Here is a 23523-nt window from a genome sequence, read left to right as displayed (position 1 = left end):
CTTACTTCATAGCTTATTTAGTGTTTATCAGGCAACTGCTTGTACAAGAACTTAGAAACAGCAGAGAGAAACTCACAAAATCCCCACTTTTGTGGAGCACAGACAACAGGGGCAGGAAGGATATTTCATGATGTGCATTGTTTAGTCAAAGCTATGGTTTTTCCAGTAGTCATGTATGGATGTGGGAGTTGGAACATAAAGAAGGCTGAGCATCGTAGAATTGATACTTTTGAACTTCATTGTTGGAGAAGACTCTTGAGAGTCCCTTGGACTGCAGGGAGATTAAACCAGTCAATCTGAAAAGAAATCAATCTTGACTATCCATTGGAAGGATTTATGCTAAAGCTGAAGCTCCAATACTTTGGCCACCTGATGCGAAGAGCTGACTCATTGGAAAAGACCCTGATGCTGGGAAAGATTGAGGGCATGAGGAGAAGGGGGAGACAGAGGATGAGATGGTTGGATGGCATCACTGACTCGATGGGCATGAGTTTGAGCAAACTCAGGGAGATAGTGAAGGACAGGGAAGCCTGGGGTGCTACAGTCCATGGGGTCACAAAAAGTTAGACATGACGTAACAACTGAAGAACACCACTACCACTAGAAAAAACTCCTGACTACCAGGAAGTAGATCACAGACTGTAACCCCGATAACCAATGTCATAAAGTAATATTATGATTAACGGTTTGATTGTGTGTGGACTGGGTTGAGGTGCTGTGAGCCTGCCGGGCATCTTGGTGTACAGGAAGAAAAAGCATCTTCTCTGGCGGAAGCATCTGCAGGGATCAGGCCACAACAGGTCAGTGGAGGATGGGATAGATGTGAGCAGTTCTCCTGTGGGTGAGGTTCAACCTGCACAGCTATCTGCAGGAGTCCTGGGAAGGAGCCCTAGAAGTCTTGCAAGAAGTGCAATCCTGCTGTGGGAAAATGGTGACCTTGACATTGCATAGGTGGTGACTGAATCCTTTCCCCATGGCTGATGAATAATGTGACCTGAGCAATTCACTAATTTCTCTGAACCTAAAACTGCCAATTAACAAGGAAACACAAACTCTAAGTGATACAATGGACCAATTAGACCTAATAGATGTTTATAGGACATTTCACCCCAAAACAATGAATTTTACCCTTTTCTCAAGTATACATGGAACCTTCTCCAGGACAGATCACATCCTGGGCCATAAATCTAGCCTTGGTAAATCCAAAAAAATTGAAATCATTCCAAGCATCTTTTCTGATCACAATGAAGTAAGATTAGACATCAATTACAGGAAAAAAAACTATTAATTTTTTCAACATATGGAGGCTGAACAATATGCTGCTGAGTAACCAACAAATCACAGAAGAAATAAAAAAAAGAAAATATGCATAGAAATGAATGAAAATGAAAACAACCCAAAACCTACAGGACACCATAAAAGCACTGCTAAGGGGAAGGTTCATAGCAATACAGGCTTACCTCAAGAAACAAGAAAAAAGTCATATAAATAACCTAACTCTATACCTAAAGCAACCAGAAAAGGAAGAAATGAAGAACCTCAGGGTTAGTAGAAGGAAAGAAATCTTTAAAAATAGGGCAGAAATAAATGGAAAAGAAACAAGAAACCATAGCAAAAATCAACAAAGCTAAAAGCTGGTTCTTTGAGAAGATAAATAAAATTGACAAACCATTAGCCAGACTCATCAAGAAACAAAGGGAGAAGAATCAAATCAACAAAATTAGAAATGAAAATGGAGAGATCACAACAGACAACACAGAAATACAAAGGATCATAAGAGACTACTATCAGCAACTGTATGCCAATAAAATGGACAACTTGGAAGAAATGGACAAGTTCTTAGAAAAGCACAACTTTCCAAAACTGAACCAGGAAGAAATAGAAAATCTTAATAGACACATCACAAACACAGAAATTGAAACTGTAATCAGAAATCTTCCAGCAAAAAAAAGCCCAGGACCAGACAGCTTCACAGCTGAATTCTACCAAAAATTTAGAGAAGAGCTAACACCTATCCTACTCAAATTCTTCCGGGAAATTGCAGAGGAAGGTAAACTTCCAAACTCACTCTATGAGGCCACCATAATACCAAAACCAGATAAAGATGCCACAAAAAAAGAAAACTGCTGGCCAATATCACTGGTGAACATAGATGCAAAAATCCTTAATAAAATTCTAGCAAACAGAATCCAACAACATATTAAAAAGATCATATGTCATGACCAAGTCGGCTTTATCCCAGGGATGCAAGGATTCTTCAATATCCACAAATCAATCAATGTAATACACCACATTAACAAATTGAAAGATAAAAACCATATGATTATCTCAATAGATGCAGAGAAAGACTTTGACAAAATTCAACATCCATTTATGATAAATGGATGATTTATGATTCAACATCCATTTTCCCCCACCCCGGAAAGCAGGAATAGAAGGAACATACCTCAACATAATAAAGGTAGTATATGAGCAACCCACAGCAACCATTATCCTCAACGGTGAAAAACTGAAAGCATTTCCCCTAAAGTCAGGAACAAGACAAGGAAGCCCACTCTCACCACTACTATTCAACATAGTTTTGGAAGTTTTGGTTACAGCAATCAGAGCAGACAAAGAAATGAAAGGAATCCAGATCAGAAAAGAATAAGTAAACCTTTCACTGTTTGCAGATGACATGATCCTCTACATAGAAAACCCTAAAGACTCCACCGGAAAATTGTTAGAGCTAATCAATGAATATAGTAAAGTTGCAGGATATAAAATTAACACACAAAAATCCCTTGCATTCCTATACACTAACAATGAGAAAACGGAGAAATTAAGGAAACAATTCCATTCACCATTGCAATGAAAAGAATAAAATACTTAGGAATATATCTACCTAAAGAAACGAAAGACCTATATATAGAAAACTATAAAACACTGATGAAGGAAATCAAAGACGACACAAATGGTGAAATATACCATGTTCGTGGGTTAGAAGAATCAATATAGTGAAAATGAGTATACTACCCAGAGCAATCTATAGATTCAATGCAATCCCTATCAAGCTACCAACGGTATCTTTCAGAGAACTAGAACAAATAATTTCACAATTTGTATGGAAATACAAAAAAACCTTGAATAGCCAAGGCAATCTTGAGAAAGAAGAATGGAACTGGAGGAATCAACCTGCCTGACTTCAGACTATACTACAAAGCTACAGTCATCAAGACAGTATGGTACTGGCACAAAGACAGAAATACAGATCAATGGAACAAAATAGAAAGCCCAGAGATAAATCCACACACCTATGGACACCTTATCTTTGACAAAGGAGGCAAGAATATACAATGGAGTAAAGACAATCTTTTTAACAAGTGGTGCTGGGAAAACTGGTCAACCACTTGTAAAAGAATTAAACTAGAACACTTTCTAACACCATACACAAAAATAAACTCAAAGTGGATTAAAGATATAAACGTAAGACCAGAAACTACAAAACTCCTAGAGGAGAACATAGGCAAAACACTCTCTGACATGAATCACAGTAGGATCCTCTGTGATCCATCTCCCAGAGTAATGGAAATAAAAGAAAAAATAAACAAATGGGCCCTAATTAAACTTAAAAGCTTTTGCACAATGAAGGAAACTATAAGCAAGGTGAAGACAGCCTTCAGAATGGGAGAAAATAATAGCAAATGAAGCAACTGACAAAGAACTAATCTCAAAAATATACAAGCAACTCCTGCAACTCAATTCTAGGAAAATAAACGACCTAATCAAGAAATGGGCCAAAGAACTAAACAGACATTTCTTCAAAGAAGAAAATGTGAATGGGGGGCCAGTCAGGACGGAGGAGACAAGATGGTGCTGCGGGCGATGCGGGGGATCGTGAACGGGGCCGCGCCTGAGCTACCAGTACCCACCAGTGGGCCCCTGGCGGGGTCTCGAGAGCAGGCGCTGGCAGTTAGCCGCAACTACCTCTCCCAGCCTCGTCTCATTTCCCAGATACGCTGAGATTATGCACTCCCTGACTGGACGAAGAGGAGCGGGCAAGTTCTAGAAGTTAGTGGTTCCAAAGCTGTGGTTCAGGTATTTGAAGGGACTTCAGGTATAGATGCCAAGAAAACGTCCTGTGAGTTTACCGGGGATATTCTCCGAACGCCAGTGTCTGAGGATATGCTTGGTTGGGTATTCAATGGATCAGGAAAGCCCATTGATAGAGGTCCTGCTGTGCTGGCTGAAGACTTCCTTGACATCATGGGCCAGCCAATCAACCCTCAATGTCGAATCTATCCAGAGGAGATGATTCAAACTGGCATTTCGGCCATAGATGGCATGAACAGTATTGCTCGGGGGCAGAAGATTCCTATCTTCTCTGCTGCTGGCTTACCGCACAATGAGATTGCAGCTCAAATCTGTCGCCAGGCTGGTTTGGTAAAAAAATCCAAAGATGTAGTGGACTACAGTGAGGAAAATTTTGCGATTGTATTTGCTGCTGTGGGTGTAAACATGGAAACTTCCCGGTTCTTCAAATCTGACTTTGAGGAAAATGGCTCAATGGACAACGTGTGCCTGTTTTTGAACTTGGCTAATGACCCAACTATTGAGCGAATTATCACTCCTCGATTGGCTCTAACCACGGCCGAGTTCCTGGCCTATCAGTGTGAGAAACATGTATTGGTTATCCTAACAGACATGAGTTCTTATGCTGAAGCACTTCGAGAGGTTTCAGCAGCCAGGGAAGAGGTTCCTTGTCGACGAGGTTTCCCAGGTTACATGTATACAGATTTAGCCACAATATATGAACGCGCTGGTCGAGTGGAAGGTCGAAATGGCTCTATTACTCAAATTCCTATTCTCACCATGCCTAACGATGATTTACCCACCCATTAATGTGCTGCCCTCCTTGTCGCGGTTGATGAAGTCTGCTATTGGAGAAGGCATGACCAGAAAGGATCACGCCGATGTGTCTAACCAGCTGTATGCGTGCTATGCTATTGGTAAGGATGTACAAGCCATGAAAGCTGTCGTTGGAGAAGAAGCCCTTACCTCAGATGATCTTCTTTACTTGGAATTTCTGCAGAAGTTTGAGAGGAACTTGATTGCTCAGGGTCCTTATGAAAACCGCACTGTGTATGAGACTTTGGACATTGGCTGGCAACTGCTCCGAATCTTCCCCAAAGAAATGCTGAAGAGGATCCCTCAGAGCACCCTGAGCGAATTCTACCCTCGAGACTCTGAGAAGCATTAGCTGCTACTTCATCGCTGGCTCGATGCTCTTGTGAAGTACTGGTTCTATTTTCTTTATTCCTTTTGCACTCCCCCATCCCCACCTTTGTGTTGGAGTTTACTGTGTCTCCCTGTAATTAAAAACAAAGACCAGGTAACATACTGTGCCAGTGTTGCAATGTTCTAAACTGCTAACAGACTTTAAAATATCCTGTTTAGGAAAACCTGGATCCTTCCAACGCTTTCTTTAGAGCAGCTGAGAGTTGGATGTGAAGTTTTTCATCGATGTGTGTATTTGTACATAGTGGTGTACCTAACTGCCTAGTGTCCTCATTATTGGGGTCTCTTAGCCCTTCCCTCTCCACCCTGGCAATAGTACCACTATCTGAAGTTACAGTGCTTTGGTCTCCAAGCTAGGGACAAGAGAGGGGTCTGAAAGACATTTCTCAGAGCCAAGAGGCTTTCCCCAGTGCTGGTTTTAGATTTTGGTATGCCTCGGGGTCTGTGCCGCTGCTCACAGCAGATGGTTTTTACTGCCCACCTGCTCTTTCCTGTCTAATGGATAGCTTAGAAAAGGAGTTTCCTTTTCCTCTTTGGTACGGATTAGCTTCAACCCCCGTGTCTTACTGCTCTCCCTCCCTGTGAGTAACACAGAATCATGCCTCTTTTGCCCTGCTGGCATCGCTCTGAGCAGCAAGATGCCCTGTCCTAATCCTTACTGGGTTTCCATGCAGAAGAATCATCATTACAATAATTATACAATAATTAATAGAAGTGTTGCTTGGAAAGAGCTGGGGTACACTTTTTTAAGAATAAAAAAAAAATTATTTCTACATTTGGACATGCCGACAGTGGTTTTAAGTTTCTAGAATGTTGACCAGATGCTAAAAAGGCAAGTGGGGAAGAGAAAGCACTTCTGTGTATGGCGTTTTTAATTTAATGTATGGATATTTTATACTCTGTTAGATAGTAGCCTTTGAGAAATCCCCTGTTTGGTCCTGCTTTTCGACCTCTTTGCCTTTTCAGGGTACACTTGTGGCACAAGTGGCAGCATTAAAAGCTTTAGCCTTTTAACTCCTCCTTCCTGCTGCGAGCCCTGAGCTGTCTTCTATGCACTTCTGACGTGTCTGCTGTTGGGTCTCTTTGTGTTCTTTGTTCCTTGGGTGCAATAGCAGCTTCTCTGTGCATTCCATCTTTCTTTCAAGTTGTGTAAAGTTCTTCACTTTTTTCTCTGAAGTTGTGGGGGGTGGGGGTGGGGGAAGTCAGCATGATTATATTTTAATGTAGAAAATGTGACCTGGATTAAAATGAAAATAAATATTAAATTAAATGAAAAAAAAAAGAAAATGTGAATGAAAATCACAATGAGGTACCATCTCATGCTGGTCATAATGGCTGCTATCAAAAAGTCTACATACAATAAATGCTGGAGAGGGTGCAGAGAAAAGGGAACCAACCCTCTTACAGTGTTGGTGGGAATGCAAACTACTACAGCCACTATGGAGAACAGTGTGGAGATTCCTTAAAAAACTGGAAATAGAACTGCCATATGACCCAGCAATTGCACTCCTGGGTATACACACCGAGGAAACCAGAATTGAAAGAGACGTGTACCCCAATGTTCATCACAGCACTGTTTATAATAGCCAGGACCTGGAAGCAACCTAGATGTCCATCAGCAGACGAATGGATAAGATATCTGTGGTACATATACACAATGGAGTATTACTCAGCTATTAAAAAGAATGCATTTGAATCAGTTCTAATGAGGTGGATAAAACTGGAGCCTATTATACAGAATGAAGTAAGTCAGAAAGAAAAACCCCAATACAGTATATTAATGGATATCTATGGATTTTAGAAAGATGGTAATGATGACCCTATATGCGAGACAGCAAAAGAGACCTAGATGTAAAGAATAGACTGTTGGACTCTGTGGGAGAAGGTGAGGGTGGGATGATTTGAGAGAATAGCACTGAAACATGTATATTATCATATGTGAAACAGATTGCCAGTCCGGGTTTGATGCATGAGACAGGGTGCTCGGGGCTGCTGCACTGGGATGACCCTGAGGGATGGGATAGGGAGGAAGGTGAGAGGGGGGGTTCAGGATGGGGAACACATGTACACCCATGGCTGATTCATGTCAATATATGGCAAAAACCACTATAATATTTTAAACTATTTAGCCTCCAATTAAAATAAATAAATTAATTTAAAAAATAAAATGTAATATTCAAGTCTTCAAGAAAAATAATAAGCTGAATTAGGCATTTATTATTTTTTTTCTTGACTCATAAAATGACCAGATTAACTGCAGTCAGAATAAAGGAGCGATGCTTTCTCTGTACGTTTGAGTCTCACATGAGTGCACTGTGGCCCAGACATGTATTGTTTCCTCTCCTTCTCCCCTCACTCCTAACAAAACTCAGTACATTCCATTTAGGAAGTTCTTCTGTGATATCCCTAAGAGACACCTTTCAGATCAAACCTGACTATCTCCAGAAGCATGGAGGTCGCTGCCTGGTGGACCAGGGTTTGAAAATTTTAAGTTATAGACACTTCTGAAACCTTTTGGAAAGTTGTAGATCCTGTCACTGAAAATATACACAGTCACACAAAAGCCTGCCCTTTGACACCATGGAGCAGATGGCTCTTGATCAAGGTTGCCATCTTGATAAGGCAATTCTACTATTAGAAGCAAAACCAAATTCACTCTTCCACCACCTGAGAGTCTGCACAGACCTGAGTCTGATCAGGGGGAAAGCTGAGGCTTAGGCTGGCATTTCTTAGGAGATCACAAGCTGTCAGAGATGAGTCACCAACCACCAACACCCACCCAACCACAGCTGGTCAGAGAACAAAATCTCTGCAGGGGCAGGAAGTTTTGCCTGTTTACTGCTCTACTTGCAGAAATTTCAGCACTTGTTGAATGAGTGAATACATGTTCCACGACCATCAGATGTGTATCATATAAACTGTTGCCCAAATTTTGTGTTTATGTTATTGATTGTAAAGAACTGTCCGTAGGACTTCATTTTAAACTTGATAGAACACTGACCTTTCCACTTGTTTTCAAGACAGCACTGCAGCCTGCTTCTATCTTTCGGATGCATCTCCGATCACGTTTTTTCTTCCTTCCTTCTTGCGCCATTCTGCATATTTGATGAGTGACAACAGTCTGCTAAGTAGAACTCAGCTGTGTCTGGGGTGGGGACAGAGGGTTGAAAGGGGCAGGGCACAGAGGGAATCACAAGCAATTAGAAGAGATTCCATGGAAACTTTCTGAGGCTCATTGTTAAGAGAAGTAGGCTGAGTCCATATCAGGTGTCATTATAGTGGAAGCTAATCTGTGGAGGAGGTGGGAATAACTTTTACCTGGCATGAAGACAGGAGGGCTGGGAAAGGATTCACTCCAGCTGGCATAGTGGGAAAATGAATTAATAGAGTTAACAGAGTTGTGTTTTTCCAGTAGTAATGTACAATGTGAGAGTTGGAACATAAAGAAGGCTGAGTGCCAAAGAATTGATGCTTTGGAATTGTGGTGCTAGGGAAGACTCTCGAGAGTCCCTTGGACTGCAAGGAGATCAAACCAGTCAACCCTAAAGAAAATCAACCCTGAATACTCATTGGAAGGACTGTTGCTGTAACTGAAGTTCCAATACTTTGGCCACTGGATGTAGTTGGCCACTGGATGGAAGAGCTGACTCATGGGAAAGACCTTGATGCTGGGAAAGACTGAAGGGAACAGGAGGGGGTGGCAGAGGATGAGATGGTTGGATGGCATCACTGACTCAATGGACATGAGTTTGAGCAAACTCTGTGAGATGGTGAAGGACAGAGGAGACTGGTGTGCTGCAGTTCATGGGGTCACAAAGAGTCAGGCATGACTTAGTGACTGAACAACAGCAAACAGCTGTGTACTAGAGTCATGTGCCAAAGTAACAGAACCAATAGGATTTGTGTGTGTGTGTCTTTGTATGTGTGTCTGTATGTGTTTGTGTGTGTCTGTGTGTGTGAAAGAGAGAGATCTATTACAAGGAACTGGCTCACATGATGTGGAGACTGGCAAATCCACAATCAATAGGGTAAGCTGGCAGTATGAAGACCGAGGGAAGAGTTGCAGTTTGGGTCCAGTGGAAGTTTGCTGGCAGAATTCCCTCTCCCTTGGGGGAGTCAGTCTCTTTCTTAGGGCCTTCAACTGATTGGATGAGACCATCCCATATTATGGAGGGCAATCTGCTTTCCTGAAAATCTACTGTTTAACCCCATTCCCCCCAACCCCCCCAAATACCTTCACAACAACATTTAGAGTAGTGTTTCTCCAATATCTCTGTACCATGTCCTAGCCAAGATGACACATAAAATTAACCATCATCACAGCACCACTTAGGAAAACCTAATACAAAGCATCTGGGTTTGTCCAACAGCTGCATTAGAGCAATATTCTAACCCTTCTGGGCATTCACATACTTTCAAGTCCCCTTTGTAAGGACATGGCAACCCACTCCAGTATACTTGTCTGGAGAATCCCATGGACAGAGGAGCCTGTGGGGATCGAGTCCATGGAATTGCAAAGAGTCAGACAGGACTGAGCGGCTAACACACTTAACACTTGTAAAGTCATATGCTGTGCCTCCTTATCATTACTGACTTGACCTGGAATCCTTCTCCAACCTTGCTTCCTTTACCACTGGAAAAAGTCTCCTTTTCTTTCAAAGTTTAGATTGAGTGTCAACTCTGGGACACACACCGCATCCCCTCCTGAAGCATGAACTCCTTGTTGGGTCCTTTCTCCATATGCTGTTATGACACGTATCCCACTGCCCTGCAATTGTTTGTACACCAAACATCAGATTAGCCAAGTGGTTAAACATGTACCCTTTGGCTTCAGACTTCCCTCCATTTAATTCCTGACCTTGGCAAGTGATCCGACCTCTTTATGCCTGAGTTTCTTCATCTATGAAATGGGACTTAAGTAGTACTATACCAACAAACTTGTGCTGAGGACCTAATGACTTACTACATGTAAAACTTTTAGAACTGCAGGCAGTAGCCACTCCAAAGAAGAGTGAAAAGTGAAAGTCGCTCAGTCGTGTCTGACTCTTTGTAGCCAGTCCATGGAATTCTCCAGGCCAGAATACTGGAGTCGGTAGACTTACCCTTCTCCAGGGGATCTTCCCAACCCAGGGATCAAAACCAGGTCTCCCACATTGCAGGTGGTTTCTTTACCAGCTGAGCCACAAGGGAAGCCCCCAAAGAAGGGTGGTTATTTTACATTCTTGCTGTTATTTTTGCTCTCTGATTCCTGTGTCCTGTGGAAAGATTAGGTGTCTCTGGAGGTCAGGCATATTATCATCTTCCTGTTAGCATCTTTCCTAGTATTGAGTGAAATATACCAAGAGTCTCTAGACATTTCTTGGAATGTGTACTGTCTTATATGTACAGGGTGCCAGCCAGTATACAAAGGCTGGCAACACTATCATCCATGTAACGTTACTTTGCTGACAAAGGCCCACATAGTCAGAGGTATGGTTTTTCCAGTATTCGTGTACAGATGTGATAATGGGGCCATAAAGAAGGCTGAATACCAAAGAATTCATGCTTTTGAACAGTGGTGTTGAAGACTCTTGAGAATCCCTTGAACAAGGAGATCAAATCAGTCAATCTGAAGGGAAATCAACCCTGAATATTCATTGGAAGGACTCATGCTGACGCTGAAGCTCCAATACTTTGTCCACCTGATGTGAAGAGCCAGCTCATTGGAAAAGATGCTGATGCTGGGAAAGATGGAAAGCGGGAGGAGAAGGGGTCAACAGAGGATGAGATTGGTGGTTGCATCACCAACTCAATGGATAAGGGTTTAAGCAAACTCCAGGAGACAGTGAAGGACAGGGAAGCCTGGCATGCTGAAGTCCATGGGGTTACAAAGGGTCTGACATGACTCAGTGACCAAACAACAACAAAAAACTCATTACAACCTTGCAAGGTCATTAATATTTTCATTTTATAGATGTTAAGTGAATCGTCCAGCATACAGACAGGTGGCAAGTGGCAGAGTCTCTAACTCCAAGGTTAGTGAGAAAGAAGTACAGAGATGCTAGAAATTCAGAAAGTTTTCTTTTCTGGTGCACGTTCCACCCTCCCCGCTTCCACTTCCTTATTCTTCCTGCCAGTACCACAGACATTCTGGACTGTGAAACCTGGAAAAAGAAAAGGGAGGTTTCCATTCATACCAAGAACTGGTTTAAGGTGCAGGTTATTAATACAAGATGTCCTCGGCCGTGACTGTGGCCTCTTCCACCTTGGCCTTGATCTCCGGCAGGGGGATCTGACTGATGGCCACCACAGCCAGGTTAGTGGCGTGGGCTGAGGCGCTGGCCACACAGATCCAGAAGGACTCCTCGTACTGTTCCTCCACCACGACGAAGCGAAAGAGCTTCTCCTGGAAGTTGGCGATTCGTCCTGTCAGGTCGTGAAATTTTACTGCAGTCATGAAGCTGGCGATGGCCAAGGCCACAACTCCGCCTGAAACCCGGAAAGTATACCCTCATACACAGTCCTTTTTCTGCAGTTCAACTCCTAGAGGTGAGGTGGCTTTTCTGGGGCACAAGCAACAAACTTTTGGGGTTTAAGTTGCTTGATTGTGTCTGACTCTTTGCGACCCCAGGGACTGTAGCCTGCCCGGCTCCTCTGTTCATGGGATTTTTCCAGGCAAGAATACTGGAGCCAATTGCCATTTCTTCCTCCAGGAGATTTTCCCAACCTGAGGATCAAACCCAGGTCTCCTGCACTGGCAGGCGGATTCTTTACCATTGAGCCACCAGGGAAGCCCCTTAAAACATTCTGAGGGTGACACAAATTTTAATTTGCTTTTAGAAGCGGCAGATAGTTCACTGTGTGAGGGGCAAGAGGTGTGGGAATAAGCTTCCTGCCAGATCAACTTTGAATCTCAAGTCCTTTAATTTTCCCTTTACCCAGAGCAGGGCACTTACCCACATTGGATACGCTCAATCTCTAACTAATTCAGCCTGTGTATGCAGACCCTGAGGCTATAAGGAAGACACAAGAGCATCTTATGGGGTGGGCTGGAGGATCAACAGAGGGCTAGACAGTTCTCTCCTCTTTAATATCCTCCTTCCAAGCTTAGTGATAAGGACAGATAAGAGGAGGAGGGAAGGAAAGGAGAGAGGGGAAGACTTCATGTCTTTCCCACCTGCTGCGTCCGACTCGGACCTTCCGGCTTTTCTCTGTCGCTTTCTCTCCCCATCCCTCTCTCTTTTGCTCAACTTTTCTCCTACCCTGATTTTAATTAACATTTTAAAACACATTTATTATTCTCTTTCTTTAGATTATTACTCTTTCCTTGAAAAAAAAAAACTTGGACATCCAAAAAAATCATAACGATGAAAAAGACAAATTTGCTTTTTCCCCTAAAAGTCAAATGAAAACACTTGGAATGTTTAAGCATATTTCTTTATATTTCTCTCTTTTTTAACAGAATTAGTATTATGGTGCTCCTACTGTTTTACACTTGATTTTTTTTCTCTCTAACTTGAATATTTTTTTTCCATGTTGTTAAATATTCTGTCACAGCATGACTTTAAATTGGTCTATGATGCTTCATTCCAGTGACACGCTTAATTAAGTTTAATTAAGGGTGACTTAATTTCTGGATTTCTAGATTGCTTCCAATTTTTGACATTATAAAGTGCTGCAGGAAACACCTTTTAATATATATTTTTGTGCTCTTTTCCAGTTATTTCCTTAGCATAAATTACTGTTTGGGGTTGTTTAATCAAAGGCTATTCATATTTTTATGCCTTTTGAGAGTCAAGTTTTGTCAAATTGCCTTCTTAAAAATACTCTGAGCTTGAGGGTACTGCCTCCAGAAGGAAGGAAATTGACCTAGAGAAGCATTTATTTAAAGAGTGAGGTTGAACGTGCCAGTCACTGTGAGGATTCAGGCAGAGGTATGCAAGTCTAGATGGGAGAGAGGCGTGTTTATAAGAAATTCTACAGGATGGTCACAGTCTGCAAACACAGGCGAGTGTGTGATAACTGATTTACTGACTCTAGGCTCTAGTGCATGATAAGGCAGCTTTGTCGTTCAGGCCCTAAGTCACCACGCCCGGCTCATTGCAGCCCCGTGGAGGGCAGCACATTGGGCCCCTCTGTCCTTCACTATCTCCTGCTGCTGCTGCTGAGTCGCTTCAGTCGTGTCCGACTCTGTGCGACCCCATAGACGGCAGCCCACCAGGCTCCCCCGTCCCCGGGATTCTCCAGGCAAGAACACTGGAGTGGGTTGCCATTTCCTTCTCCAGTGTGTGAAAGTGAAAAGTGAAAGTGAAGTCGCTCAGTCGTGTCCGACCCTTAGCGACCCCACGGACTGCAGCCCACCACTATCTCCTGAAGTTTGCTCAAATTCAGGTCCGTTGAGTCGGTGATGCTATCTAAACATCTCATCCTCTGTCATCTCCTTTTGCCTTCAATTTTGCCTTCTTTTTTTTTGCTTTTTAAACTGCAGAAAACCAACATTACTTGTGTTTGTACTTGCTGGTCATCCTGTATAAGGTAGTGAGGTAGTGAGGGGTTATTGACATCAGGACACCTTCACATTTGACCTCGATTTTCTGAAATCATTCTTGGGATTTTGTTAGTTTCATTACAGGTGGTTTTTTTCAGTGCTGAACTAAAGGTGAATTAACTTCTATATCCAGATACTCTCCCAAATTAACACACCTGCACGCACTTACATACATCTTTTGACTTGGGTTTTGTCTTGGAAGATAGGTCATGGTGGTCATAGATGACACCATGGGTTAAGGAAAGACAAAGGGCTTAGACTCAGTTATACCTGGGTTGGAATCTTGCCTCTATTACTCATGACTACGTGACGTTCAGTGCATCTTTTAACATCTCTGAGCCTCAGGTTCTTCATCTGTAACTATGGGTCTAATAATATGGCAAAGTCCCTTGGATTACAAGGAGATCAAACTAGTCAATCCTAAGGGAGATCAGCCCTGAATATTCATTGGAAGGACTGATGCGGAAGCTCCAATACTTTGTCCACCTGATGCGCAGAGGTGACTCATTGGAAAAGACCCTGATGCTGGGAAAGACTGAAGGCAGGAGGAGAAGGAAGTGGCAGAGGATGAGGTGGTTAGATGGCACCATGGACTCAATGGGCATGAATGTGAGCAAACTTCAGAAGATGGCAAAGGACAGGGGGTCCCAAAGAGTCAGACACGACTTACTACTGAACAAGAACAAACACAGGGAGGTTGTGAGGGTTACCGAAAATGAGGCTGTGAGCCCCCCACGTTCCTTCTCCTCTGTTCTTTGTGAGGTTCCTCCAGCATCTTGGCGGCAGCTCCCCTACCACTGGTCCCAGGGTCCCCAAATCTCCACCCCATCTCCCTGTCTTCCCTCTCATCCCAGCCTCTTTGCTGCTCCCAGTCCTCAGCCACTCATACACGCGGAGACCTGGTTTTTCATGAAGATAGCTGTTCTTCAGCTTTTAGTAAGAAGGACATTGGTGCCCATCAAGGAGGTAACAGACCCAGGGAAGTGAAGCTTGAGGCGCGGCATTTTCACTCCTTCACACCTTCTGCCCACCTGCTTGGAACTCAGCCTCCTCATGGCATGGGCAGGAATCTCTCTCCCCATGGGGACTTCCTTACCTGCAAGAACATTCCATAGACAGATGCCCCCAGGGCCATTGACTGCCCGGTACGGAACTTGGATCATGTTGAGAATGGCAAAGCCCGTGCTGACCAGAGCCAGTGCCAAGGCCAAGAAGAGGAGCAGAAGAACCGTGACGTGGAGGCCCGCGTTGAGCTCCTTCACCAGGTGTGGGAAGACTGCAGAGACAAGCCATCACGTCAGCCTCAGGGTTCAGCTCAAGGGTACAAGGCCGAGGCTGCTTACCGTGAAGGCGTTAGCGCAGCCTCTGGGCAAGGCAGCAAGCGCTGGGCTTCCAAAAAGCAAGAGGCTTCCCAGACAAATTTACCCCTAATCAGATGGCCAACAACCTTCGCTTCCTTAGGGTGGATGCAAAACCAGAATATACCCCAGCTGGGTGTTTAAGCTGCATCAGCCTTGCGGCTCTGGGATCTGGTGTGAGTTGATACACACAAGCCCCAGGGTGTGTCTCTTTAGCAAAGGAGCCTGGCATGAGAAGCAGTCTAAGAAGGCTGATCACAAAGCTTTCATCAGGGTCAGTGTGTGGTTTGTCCAAATCTTTTGCAACCCTGTGAACTGTAGCCCACCAGGCTCCTCTCTGCATGGGATTCTCCAGGCAAGAAGACTGGAGTGGATAGCCATTTCCTTCTCCAGGGGATCTTCCTGACCCAGGGATCGAACTTGGGTCTCCTGCATTGCACATGGATTCTTTACTGTCTGAGGCACCAGGGAAGCCCCATAGTCCTATATACCATATGGTATATAGAGTTGAGGGTCACTGGTTTCAGTTATTACATATGAATGACTTAAAACAATGAAAGCGGGGACTTCCCTGGTGGTCCAGTAGGTTAAGACTTGGCCTTCCAGTTCAGGGGGTGCAGGTTTAATGCCTGGTTGGGAGAGCTAAGATCCCACGTGCCTCATGGCCATAAAAACAAAACATAAAACAGAAGCAATGATGTAACAAATTCAATAAAGACTTAAAAAAATAAAACAATGACAGCTAAAAAAAAAAATAATAAAAACACCTGAGCAAACCCCTTTCTCTGCAACTACTCCGAGGTTTCTACTGAACACTTCCTGGTCTAACTTGGGTCCATCCTGTGCACTCCCACCTCCCTGCTTCACTTCTCGGCACCAAACTGACCAGCCCGTCTCCCACCCCAGTTGGGATCCAGGACTCAGAGTTTTCCTGGCTCCACTCTCTGCCTGACCCCGTCCACCCACTTCTTTGCTGTCTCACTTGCCCATTTTTATTCGGAGAAGGCTGGTGTATGCCAAGTCTGAGAACAAGAATTTTGGTCTCTCTCCCTTTAAAGTATCCTTTCCACTCAGAAGTTTCCAGACACAGCACAGTTGCATCTTTAGTTCTGATCGAATTTTCCTTTTAGTTCTGTATTTCCACGTGTGTTTATCTTCATGTGGTTATCTCCTTGGCCTGAGAAACTTTACCCTGGAAAATGAACTCCTTCCCATGGGACTTTTCCCTGTAGGGCTTCTCAATTTCATTTCCATTCCTTATATCTCAGTGTCCTTTAGATTTCTACTTTTTATTGCAAACTCTTAGCATTTTTTTTTTTTTTCATTCCAAACGTGGTAGCTTGTTGCCTGATTACCTAACTGTTTCCTTATCCCCTCACTTGCTCATGCAATCCTTAGGGCGTACGACCAGCACAATAATCCTCACCAGTCACTTAAAGTAGAAAATCATCACCTATGTGATTGGCAAAGACCAAAGGTTTGCTAATACACGGTGCTGACGAAGGTATAGGGAAGGAGATGATGTCAAACCTGGTAGTGATATTAATTTATAAACTTTCTTTGAGAGGAATTTGGCAGCATGTCTCATTGTAATTTCACTTCTAGGAAAAGCACTCCCATATGTGCTCAAAGCTGTATATATATGTGTGTGTGTGTGTGTCTGTGTGTGTATCAGATATTCATTAAAGTAGCAAAAGGTTAGACAGAAACAAAAATGCGAATTGGGGCTGTGCTGATTCCTGTCCTACTCTTTTCGACCCCATGGACTGTAGCCCCCCAGGCTCCTCTGTCCATGAAATTTCCCATGCAAGAATACTGGAATGGGTTGCCATTTCCTCCTCTAGGGGAATCTTCCCAACACAGGGATAGAACCCATGTCTCCTGCATGTCTCGCACTGGCAGGCAGACTGTTTACCACTGAACCACCTGGGAAGCCCATGAATCAGTAGGAGACTGATTTATTTAATTAAAGCACAATCCACACAATATAGATTTTGAAAAGAATTAATCATATCCATGTAATGATATGAAACCATCTCCAGATTTGACCTAATAAAAATTTGAGAAATAACCGATTACTATGATGGGTGAGGGCATTTTGGGCCATATGAAGTCATGTGCGGGCTTCCCAGGTGGCACTGATGGTAAAGAACCCGCCTGCTAATTCAGGAGATGTAAGAGATGCAGGTTCGGTCCCTGGGTTGGGAAAATCCCCTGGAGAAGGGGCATGGCAACCCACTCCAGTAATCTTGCCTGGAGAATCCCATGGACAGACGAGCCTGGTGGGCTACAGTCCATGGGGTCACAAAGAATCAGACACCACTGAAGGGATTTAGCATACACACACAGCATAGCAGAAAATCAGATAACTTGGATAAGCAAAAATGTAAAAAATTAGTTCTTGCAGAGCTGAAATTCTAGAAGCTTTATTTTGAATTTGAATATTCCTTTTTTAAAAAGAAACGTTATTTCTTTATCAGCTGCATCAGATCTTCATTTCCGCCTGTGGGATCTGCCATCTTTAGTTGCTCCCTGCATTGGGAGTGTTGAGTCTTTGCTCCTGAACCACCAGGCAAGTTCTGAATTTGAATAAGTATTCTTCTTGTGTACATATAAAAGTTACCTTGCTTGAATCCCAGAAGTGATTAATCAACCTATCATCACCTCAAATTAGATAATTACCTTGTTATTACATAATTTGTAATATCCTAGAGAAGTCCAGAGGTCCTTTTTACCCCTAGCAAGGCAAAAGATAATTTAAGAAAAGAAATAATTGATACACTGGATTTTATTAAAATGGAGAAAATTCTGCCCTATGAAAGACAGTGTCAAAAACATGGTCACTGAACGGGAAAAACTGTTTGCGAAAGACACGTCTGAGAGAGGACTGCTCCCTAAAATAGACGGTGACAAGAGAAGCGTGAGGCCTGAGGTCAGTCCCAGGTCTGGCTGTGGGTGGAATGTCTGGAGGTGAGAGATGACCAGGGCCCCAGCAAACTGGAAATGATCAAGCACACACTACCTTTCAGGCGCTGCATCAGCTGCTTTTACAGAAATTATTTTCTTTATTGGTTTCTCTGATCCTCAGTTTCCTCTTCAGTAGATGGGCATGAGTAAGATCTCTTCTCCAGCACAGAAATGGATGAAGGAAATGAACAAAGAAGGACGCTTGTGACACTAATGTGTCACTGCTTAGGGATCACTTACTGCCTTTCTCTTTCCCGGGTGGAAAGCTTCTGGAGGCAGACACTCCTCTGTTTAGTTCATCCCTGTTTTCCTCGAATGCCAGGCCCACAGATACTCTACAATATGGGTGAATATGTGAACGTGGCTGAACAAGCATCTGTCTCTTTCTTTCCGCTCAAACGGCTAGGCTGTTTTGCTTTTATTTCAGAAAGTCTGGGTATAAACAAGTATCTTAATCATGATTGTGCTGCATATGTGAGTGCTTATATATGTGCTCAGTCGCTCAGCTGTTCCAACTCTTTGCAGCCTCATGGCCTATAGCCAACCAGGCTCCTCTATCCACGGGATTTCCCAAGGAAGAATACTAGAGTGGGTTGCCATTTCCTTCTCCAGGTGATCTTCCTTACCTCGGGATTGAACCTGAGGTCTCTTGAGTCTCTTGCATTGTCAGGCAGATTCTTTACTGTTAAACCACCTGGGACGTCATCCTGTGTATATAGCCCTTTACTTTTCTCGCTGGTTGATTTGGAAATTGACCTTCCTGGGTGACTTTAGGGGAGATCCCTATGAAGGTGGGAATGGAGGCTGTTTGTCTTACGAGACCTAACCAGACCTTCCTACTCCAGTTTACAAAGCACTTTCACACCCACCCCCCCAATTCTCTTGATCTGCACACAGGCCCTAGGAGCAGGATTTTTAAAAATTTCTATGGATAGTAGCAGGTAAATCCTGGTTCCATCTTGGGGGTGGTGGGCTCTGATGTACCCCCTAGGTACCTCACACAGGTAGATAATGTTGGCTCTGTACATCTAAAGGTAGCGAGAAATATACTCTGCTTTCTTTTCAAATCATGTAAATCTTTCACTTTTACTAAAGGTATTGAGACTCACTTCTGATGATGAGAATATCCAATATAGAAGAAAAATTTTGCAAATTATCTACAACTGTTTAAAAATTGTGCCATCTCCCACTTAATTTTTTTTTATTATAAGTGTTTTTGAAATAACCTTAATGCTACCAATAATTTTTTCCCCCTGAACAATTTGAGGGTACATTGCTCCTTCAACCCTGAGTACTTCAGGGGCAATTTCCTCAAAAAGGGCATTCTCTTTGACAACCATGATACAGTTATCAAAATCACTGGGTTAACACTGGTGTATGACTGCTGTTTAATCCTGACACCTGGTTCAGGTTCCATCAATTATCCTAGTGACGTCCTTTACAGTAAACGGACCCAGCTCAGAACCAAGTACTACACGCAATTGTCATCATTTCCTTTTAGCTGGTCCTATTTCTTTGTTATATTTATTTATTTATGTTGAATGTGTTTTCAGCTTTTTATGTAATTTTTTATTACGTTTTATTGGAGTACAGTTGCTTCACAATATGGACATTAGTTTCTACTGTACAGCACAGTCAATCAGATTTGCTGATATATTTTATCCCCTCATATTCTTAAAAGACCTAGCTATTTTTTCAGTATCCCTCGTCCAGTTTAATTTCTGGGTAAATATAAATATTCGCCAAGATTTTTTCATTGCAGCAGCAGCAACAATTTTTAATATCCTTCATGTACATAAGTGAAGCCAATTTGTATTAGCCAGTTTTCTCTCTTTCTATGTTTAAAAAGATACTCTGGCTAAAGAAAGAAAGAAGGTGAAGTCGCTCAGTCGTGTCCGACTCTTTGCGACCCCATGGACAGTAGCGTACCTGACTCTTCCATCCATGGAAATTTCCAGACCAGAGTACTGGAGTGGGTTGCCATTTCCTTCTCCACTACAATTCTGACATACAGAAATCAAATAGTGAATAAAATTCCTTATTCCCTTGTTTTTCCATTATGTGGGTTAATTATGAATTTGTAGGCTACTGTTCTCACCGGCAATCTGTTTCATTCTGAAGACATGCAGAATATTGGCCTTTTTGTGTTGGCTTTTCCTTCCCAGAGGACCCTTCATACGCTGGGCTTAGATTCCTGCTCTGTTTACACGCAGAGCAGCTCTGATGTGACCTGGATGTCCGCCCGCCCAGGTCAGTACCTGCTCACGTTCACAGACAGCAGCTGTGCCCGAGCTCTCCCTGCCAGGAAACAACGTGTTCGGGCTTTGAACCGAGGTCGTCTGATTCCAGTGCTCGGATGCAGAGCTCTTTGGCTTTTTTTTCAGACTCTGAAGCTTTTATATTAACATAAACAGAAGTGTAACTTTCATTTCAGCAGGCGACCTACACTCGCAGGTCAGACTGGCTGAGAGCACCCCAGTTACATGGCCTGCATCTATAGTCTGATGCTGTTTCCTGGCTGGTTGACCTCAGGCAAGTTATGTAACAAATTCTCCGAGTATCCGTGTAACCCTCTGCAAAATGGGAATGTTAATAATGCCTTCTTTATAAATTTGTTACAAGGCTTAAGAGAGACAAGCCATGGAAAGCATTTCGTAGAATGTCTGACACAAGTTAGCACTCAATATATTGATAGTGATTATTCATAGAGGTAAACTACAAAGATCTACAAATCTCTGCAGAAAGAAAAAAAAAAGATCTTTTCTTGATGCTCAACAAGAGTAAGTCCTTGGCTAACTGTGGATTTTGTCATCATGCCTTAGACCGAAGCGGCTCTTCAATTCTGCATTTAGACACAAACCTACTCCAGTACTCTTGCCTGGAAAATCCCATGGACAGAGGAGCCTGGTGGGTGGGCCACTGCCCATGGGGTTGCAAAGAGTTCGACGGGGTGACTGAGCACGCGTGCACACACCCCATACAAGTATTTACAAAGAAGTGTTCTAAAGCGGCTTCTGTGGCCGCAGTATACTCACTGGTGAACTGGGACTGGCGGCCCCCCAGCCCGCACTGCCGCACCTTACAACCGCGGAAGAGTCCGTAGTAAATGTCGCCAATGAATTTGACCAGCTCTGGATCCGTGGCGTTGACGAGGTCCACTCCCGTCTGACAGAGGATTTTCCCACTCAGCCAGTGGGGCAGTGCCAGGGCAACGATGATCAGGATGAAGGAGGAGAAGCTGAGCAGAGAAGCCAGCCCGTACCACGCCTTTTTGAACCATCCAGGCATGCTGCTGGGTGCAGGTCATGCCCCAGGGGTCCCAGCAACACCGGGGGTCCTCAGCATCTTCTGGACACTGGGTGATCCACTGCTTCAGGGTCGGTTCTCCCAGACACACCGGCTCAAGAGTTCAGGGGCCTTTCCTGGTCCTCCCTCAGCACCTGCCCCCACAGACCATGTTTACTACAACCACATGGGCAGTCTCTACAGAGACGTCTTCACCTGACGGCAGTGTGGAGGAGTGTGTTACCGAAGGGAGTAACCCTATATCTCCCACTAGACTAAGGTTTCAGCAGACAGTTTAACTGTTCTTCATTTCGAGTATTTGAATAACCCTACTGAAGCTCTCTTAATGACGAAGGAGCTATTAGCAGGCAAAATCAGGTAGATCTGAGTCTAAAGAGACAACAAGCAGTCTCACAAAATGCAAATGTTAGAAGGAAAACAAAGATGGAAAGTGCGGCCTTTGAATGTTGCCAACAACGCACAGTATCAGATGTTGATCTCTTTGATGCGTGCCTGGGCATTGCTTTCTCTGATACGTCACTGCTGTCAGAACCCCTAGAAGTGTTATTAACACCATGAAATGTCCTCTGTTCTCAACCTTTTTAATTGAAATGCGTAAGCAAGACTTTCTGATTCTTGAATTTATCACTGGGTGGATCCACTGTGGGTAAGACTGTAGCTTTGAGATGGCTGGGGCAGCCTGGACCCAACACTTACACACACACACACACACACAGCCCGGACCCAACACTTACACACACACACACACACACACACCCTGTTTATCCCTCACAGGTCGTGTCATCTGAATGGGAAAGTATTTTTCTAATGTTTTAGCAAATGATCTTCTCCCATCACCCCTGGAGGAGGAAATGGCCACCCACTCCAGTATTCTTGCCTGGAGCATCCCTCCAGAGGAGCCTGGAGGGCTGCAGTCCATGGAGTCGCAAGGAGTGGGACGAGACTGAAAGACTGAGCATACAGCAGTGAAGAGATGTCACCTTCTTTTCATTTACAGGCACAAGGAATGCAGCATCCCTAATTTCTATCTTATACTGTGCGTTTAAAATTTTGATTTTTAGACAATTGCCGAATGTCAATGGCAAGCCACTCCAGTAATCTTGCCTAGAAAATCCCATGGAGGGAGGAGCCTGGTGGGCTGCAGTCCATGGGGTTGCTAAGGGTCGGATACGACTGAGTGACTTCACTTTCACTTTTCACTTTCACACATTGGAGAAGGAGGTGGCAACCCACTCCGGTGTTCTTGCCTGGAGAATCCCAGGGACGGGGGAGCCTGATGGGCTTCCGTCTATGGGGTCACACAGAGTCGGACACGACTGAAGTGACTTAGCAGTAGCAGCCGAATGTCAACTTCATGTCACGTGAGGCTGGCAACAGCCACTCGGATAGGTCTGGGGGCAGAGTAGGGTTGAAATGGCCCTTTGGTCTCAGAGCTCTGGAGGGGGTTCTGGGAGTTGCATTGTTAACCAACAGGAGTTCAGGGAACCAGGCTCACCCCTGCTGGTGCTGCAGTCCATTGTGGCAGGCAGGGGACGGGCCATTCCAGACACTTCTCTCCTGAGGAAACTGAAGGTCTGGGTTGGGGCTGGAGATCAGGTCTTTGAAATGCTTCTTCATCACAATGATCTTGACATAGCAATTTTTTTTTCCCCTCTGGTGATGAACAACATACTGTGAAATGAAAATATCTCCTGCCATATCAATAAACAAGGAATGAAACAGCCATCAGCGATTGCTGGCCTCCAAAGGTGAATGAGGGCTCCCAAAACTAATTGTGATCTGTGTGATCCAGTGGATGTGGCGGCCCTCCCAGGCTTCCCCCCGCCCCAATTGCTGAGGAGCTGGGAGAATGCCAGAAGCAAGGTGAATAAGGAAACAGGATTGGCCCCAGATAGCTGAGGTGCATATGAAAGGAGTGGATTCAGTGAGTACAGAGGCTTGCTTCTTCCCAGACAGAGAAAGCCAAGTTCCTTAACTTGATACCTGATCTCTGATATTCAGACTGCCCGCTCCCTTTGTTGCAAACTTGTATGTAGCCTGACTTCCGCTCCTGCTTCCTGGGAGCAGTTTTCTCAGAGCTACTGAGAT

The 23523-nt window shown here is 43.9% G+C and overlaps 1 protein-coding gene and 1 pseudogene across 1 annotated transcript; one reads left to right on the top strand and one right to left on the bottom strand.

The window, feature by feature from the left end:
* The first annotated feature begins 3849 nt into the window (after nucleotides 1-3849).
* On the top strand, nucleotides 3850-6188 carry LOC148777942 (V-type proton ATPase subunit B, brain isoform pseudogene; annotated as a pseudogene).
* A 5291-nt stretch (nucleotides 6189-11479) lies between these two features.
* On the bottom strand, nucleotides 11480-21417 carry CLRN2 (clarin 2). Its single transcript, XM_088836115.1, has 3 exons — nucleotides 21165-21417; nucleotides 14901-15080; nucleotides 11480-11745 (listed from the first exon to the last, which is right to left on the bottom strand). The coding sequence occupies exons 1-3, from the start codon at nucleotides 21415-21417 to the stop codon at nucleotides 11480-11482; spliced, it is 699 nt and encodes a 232-aa protein (XP_088692241.1).
* Between the last annotated feature and the right edge of the window lie 2106 nt (nucleotides 21418-23523).

Source organism: Moschus berezovskii, chromosome 5 (genome assembly GCF_049115385.1).
Source record: "Moschus berezovskii isolate FMDL1 chromosome 5, NW_MosBer_1.0, whole genome shotgun sequence".
Lineage (NCBI taxonomy): Eukaryota > Metazoa > Chordata > Mammalia > Artiodactyla > Moschidae > Moschus > Moschus berezovskii.
This window is presented reverse-complemented; position numbering and strand designations above follow the sequence as displayed.

What these genes read in the sequence shown, in the direction of transcription:
- CLRN2 (XM_088836115.1), bottom strand. Translation starts at nt 21,417, where the DNA reads ATGCCTGGATGGTTCAAAAAGGCGTGGTACGGGCTGGCTTCTCTGCTC. An exon ending in CCGCCAGTCCCAGTTCACCA is followed by an intron (nt 15,081 to 21,164) that starts GTGAGTATACTG and finishes TTGTCTCTGCAG; the next exon opens with TCTTCCCACACCTGGTGAAG. An exon ending in TCTATGGAATGTTCTTGCAG is followed by an intron (nt 11,746 to 14,900) that starts GTAAGGAAGTCC and finishes TCCGGGTTTCAG; the next exon opens with GCGGAGTTGTGGCCTTGGCC.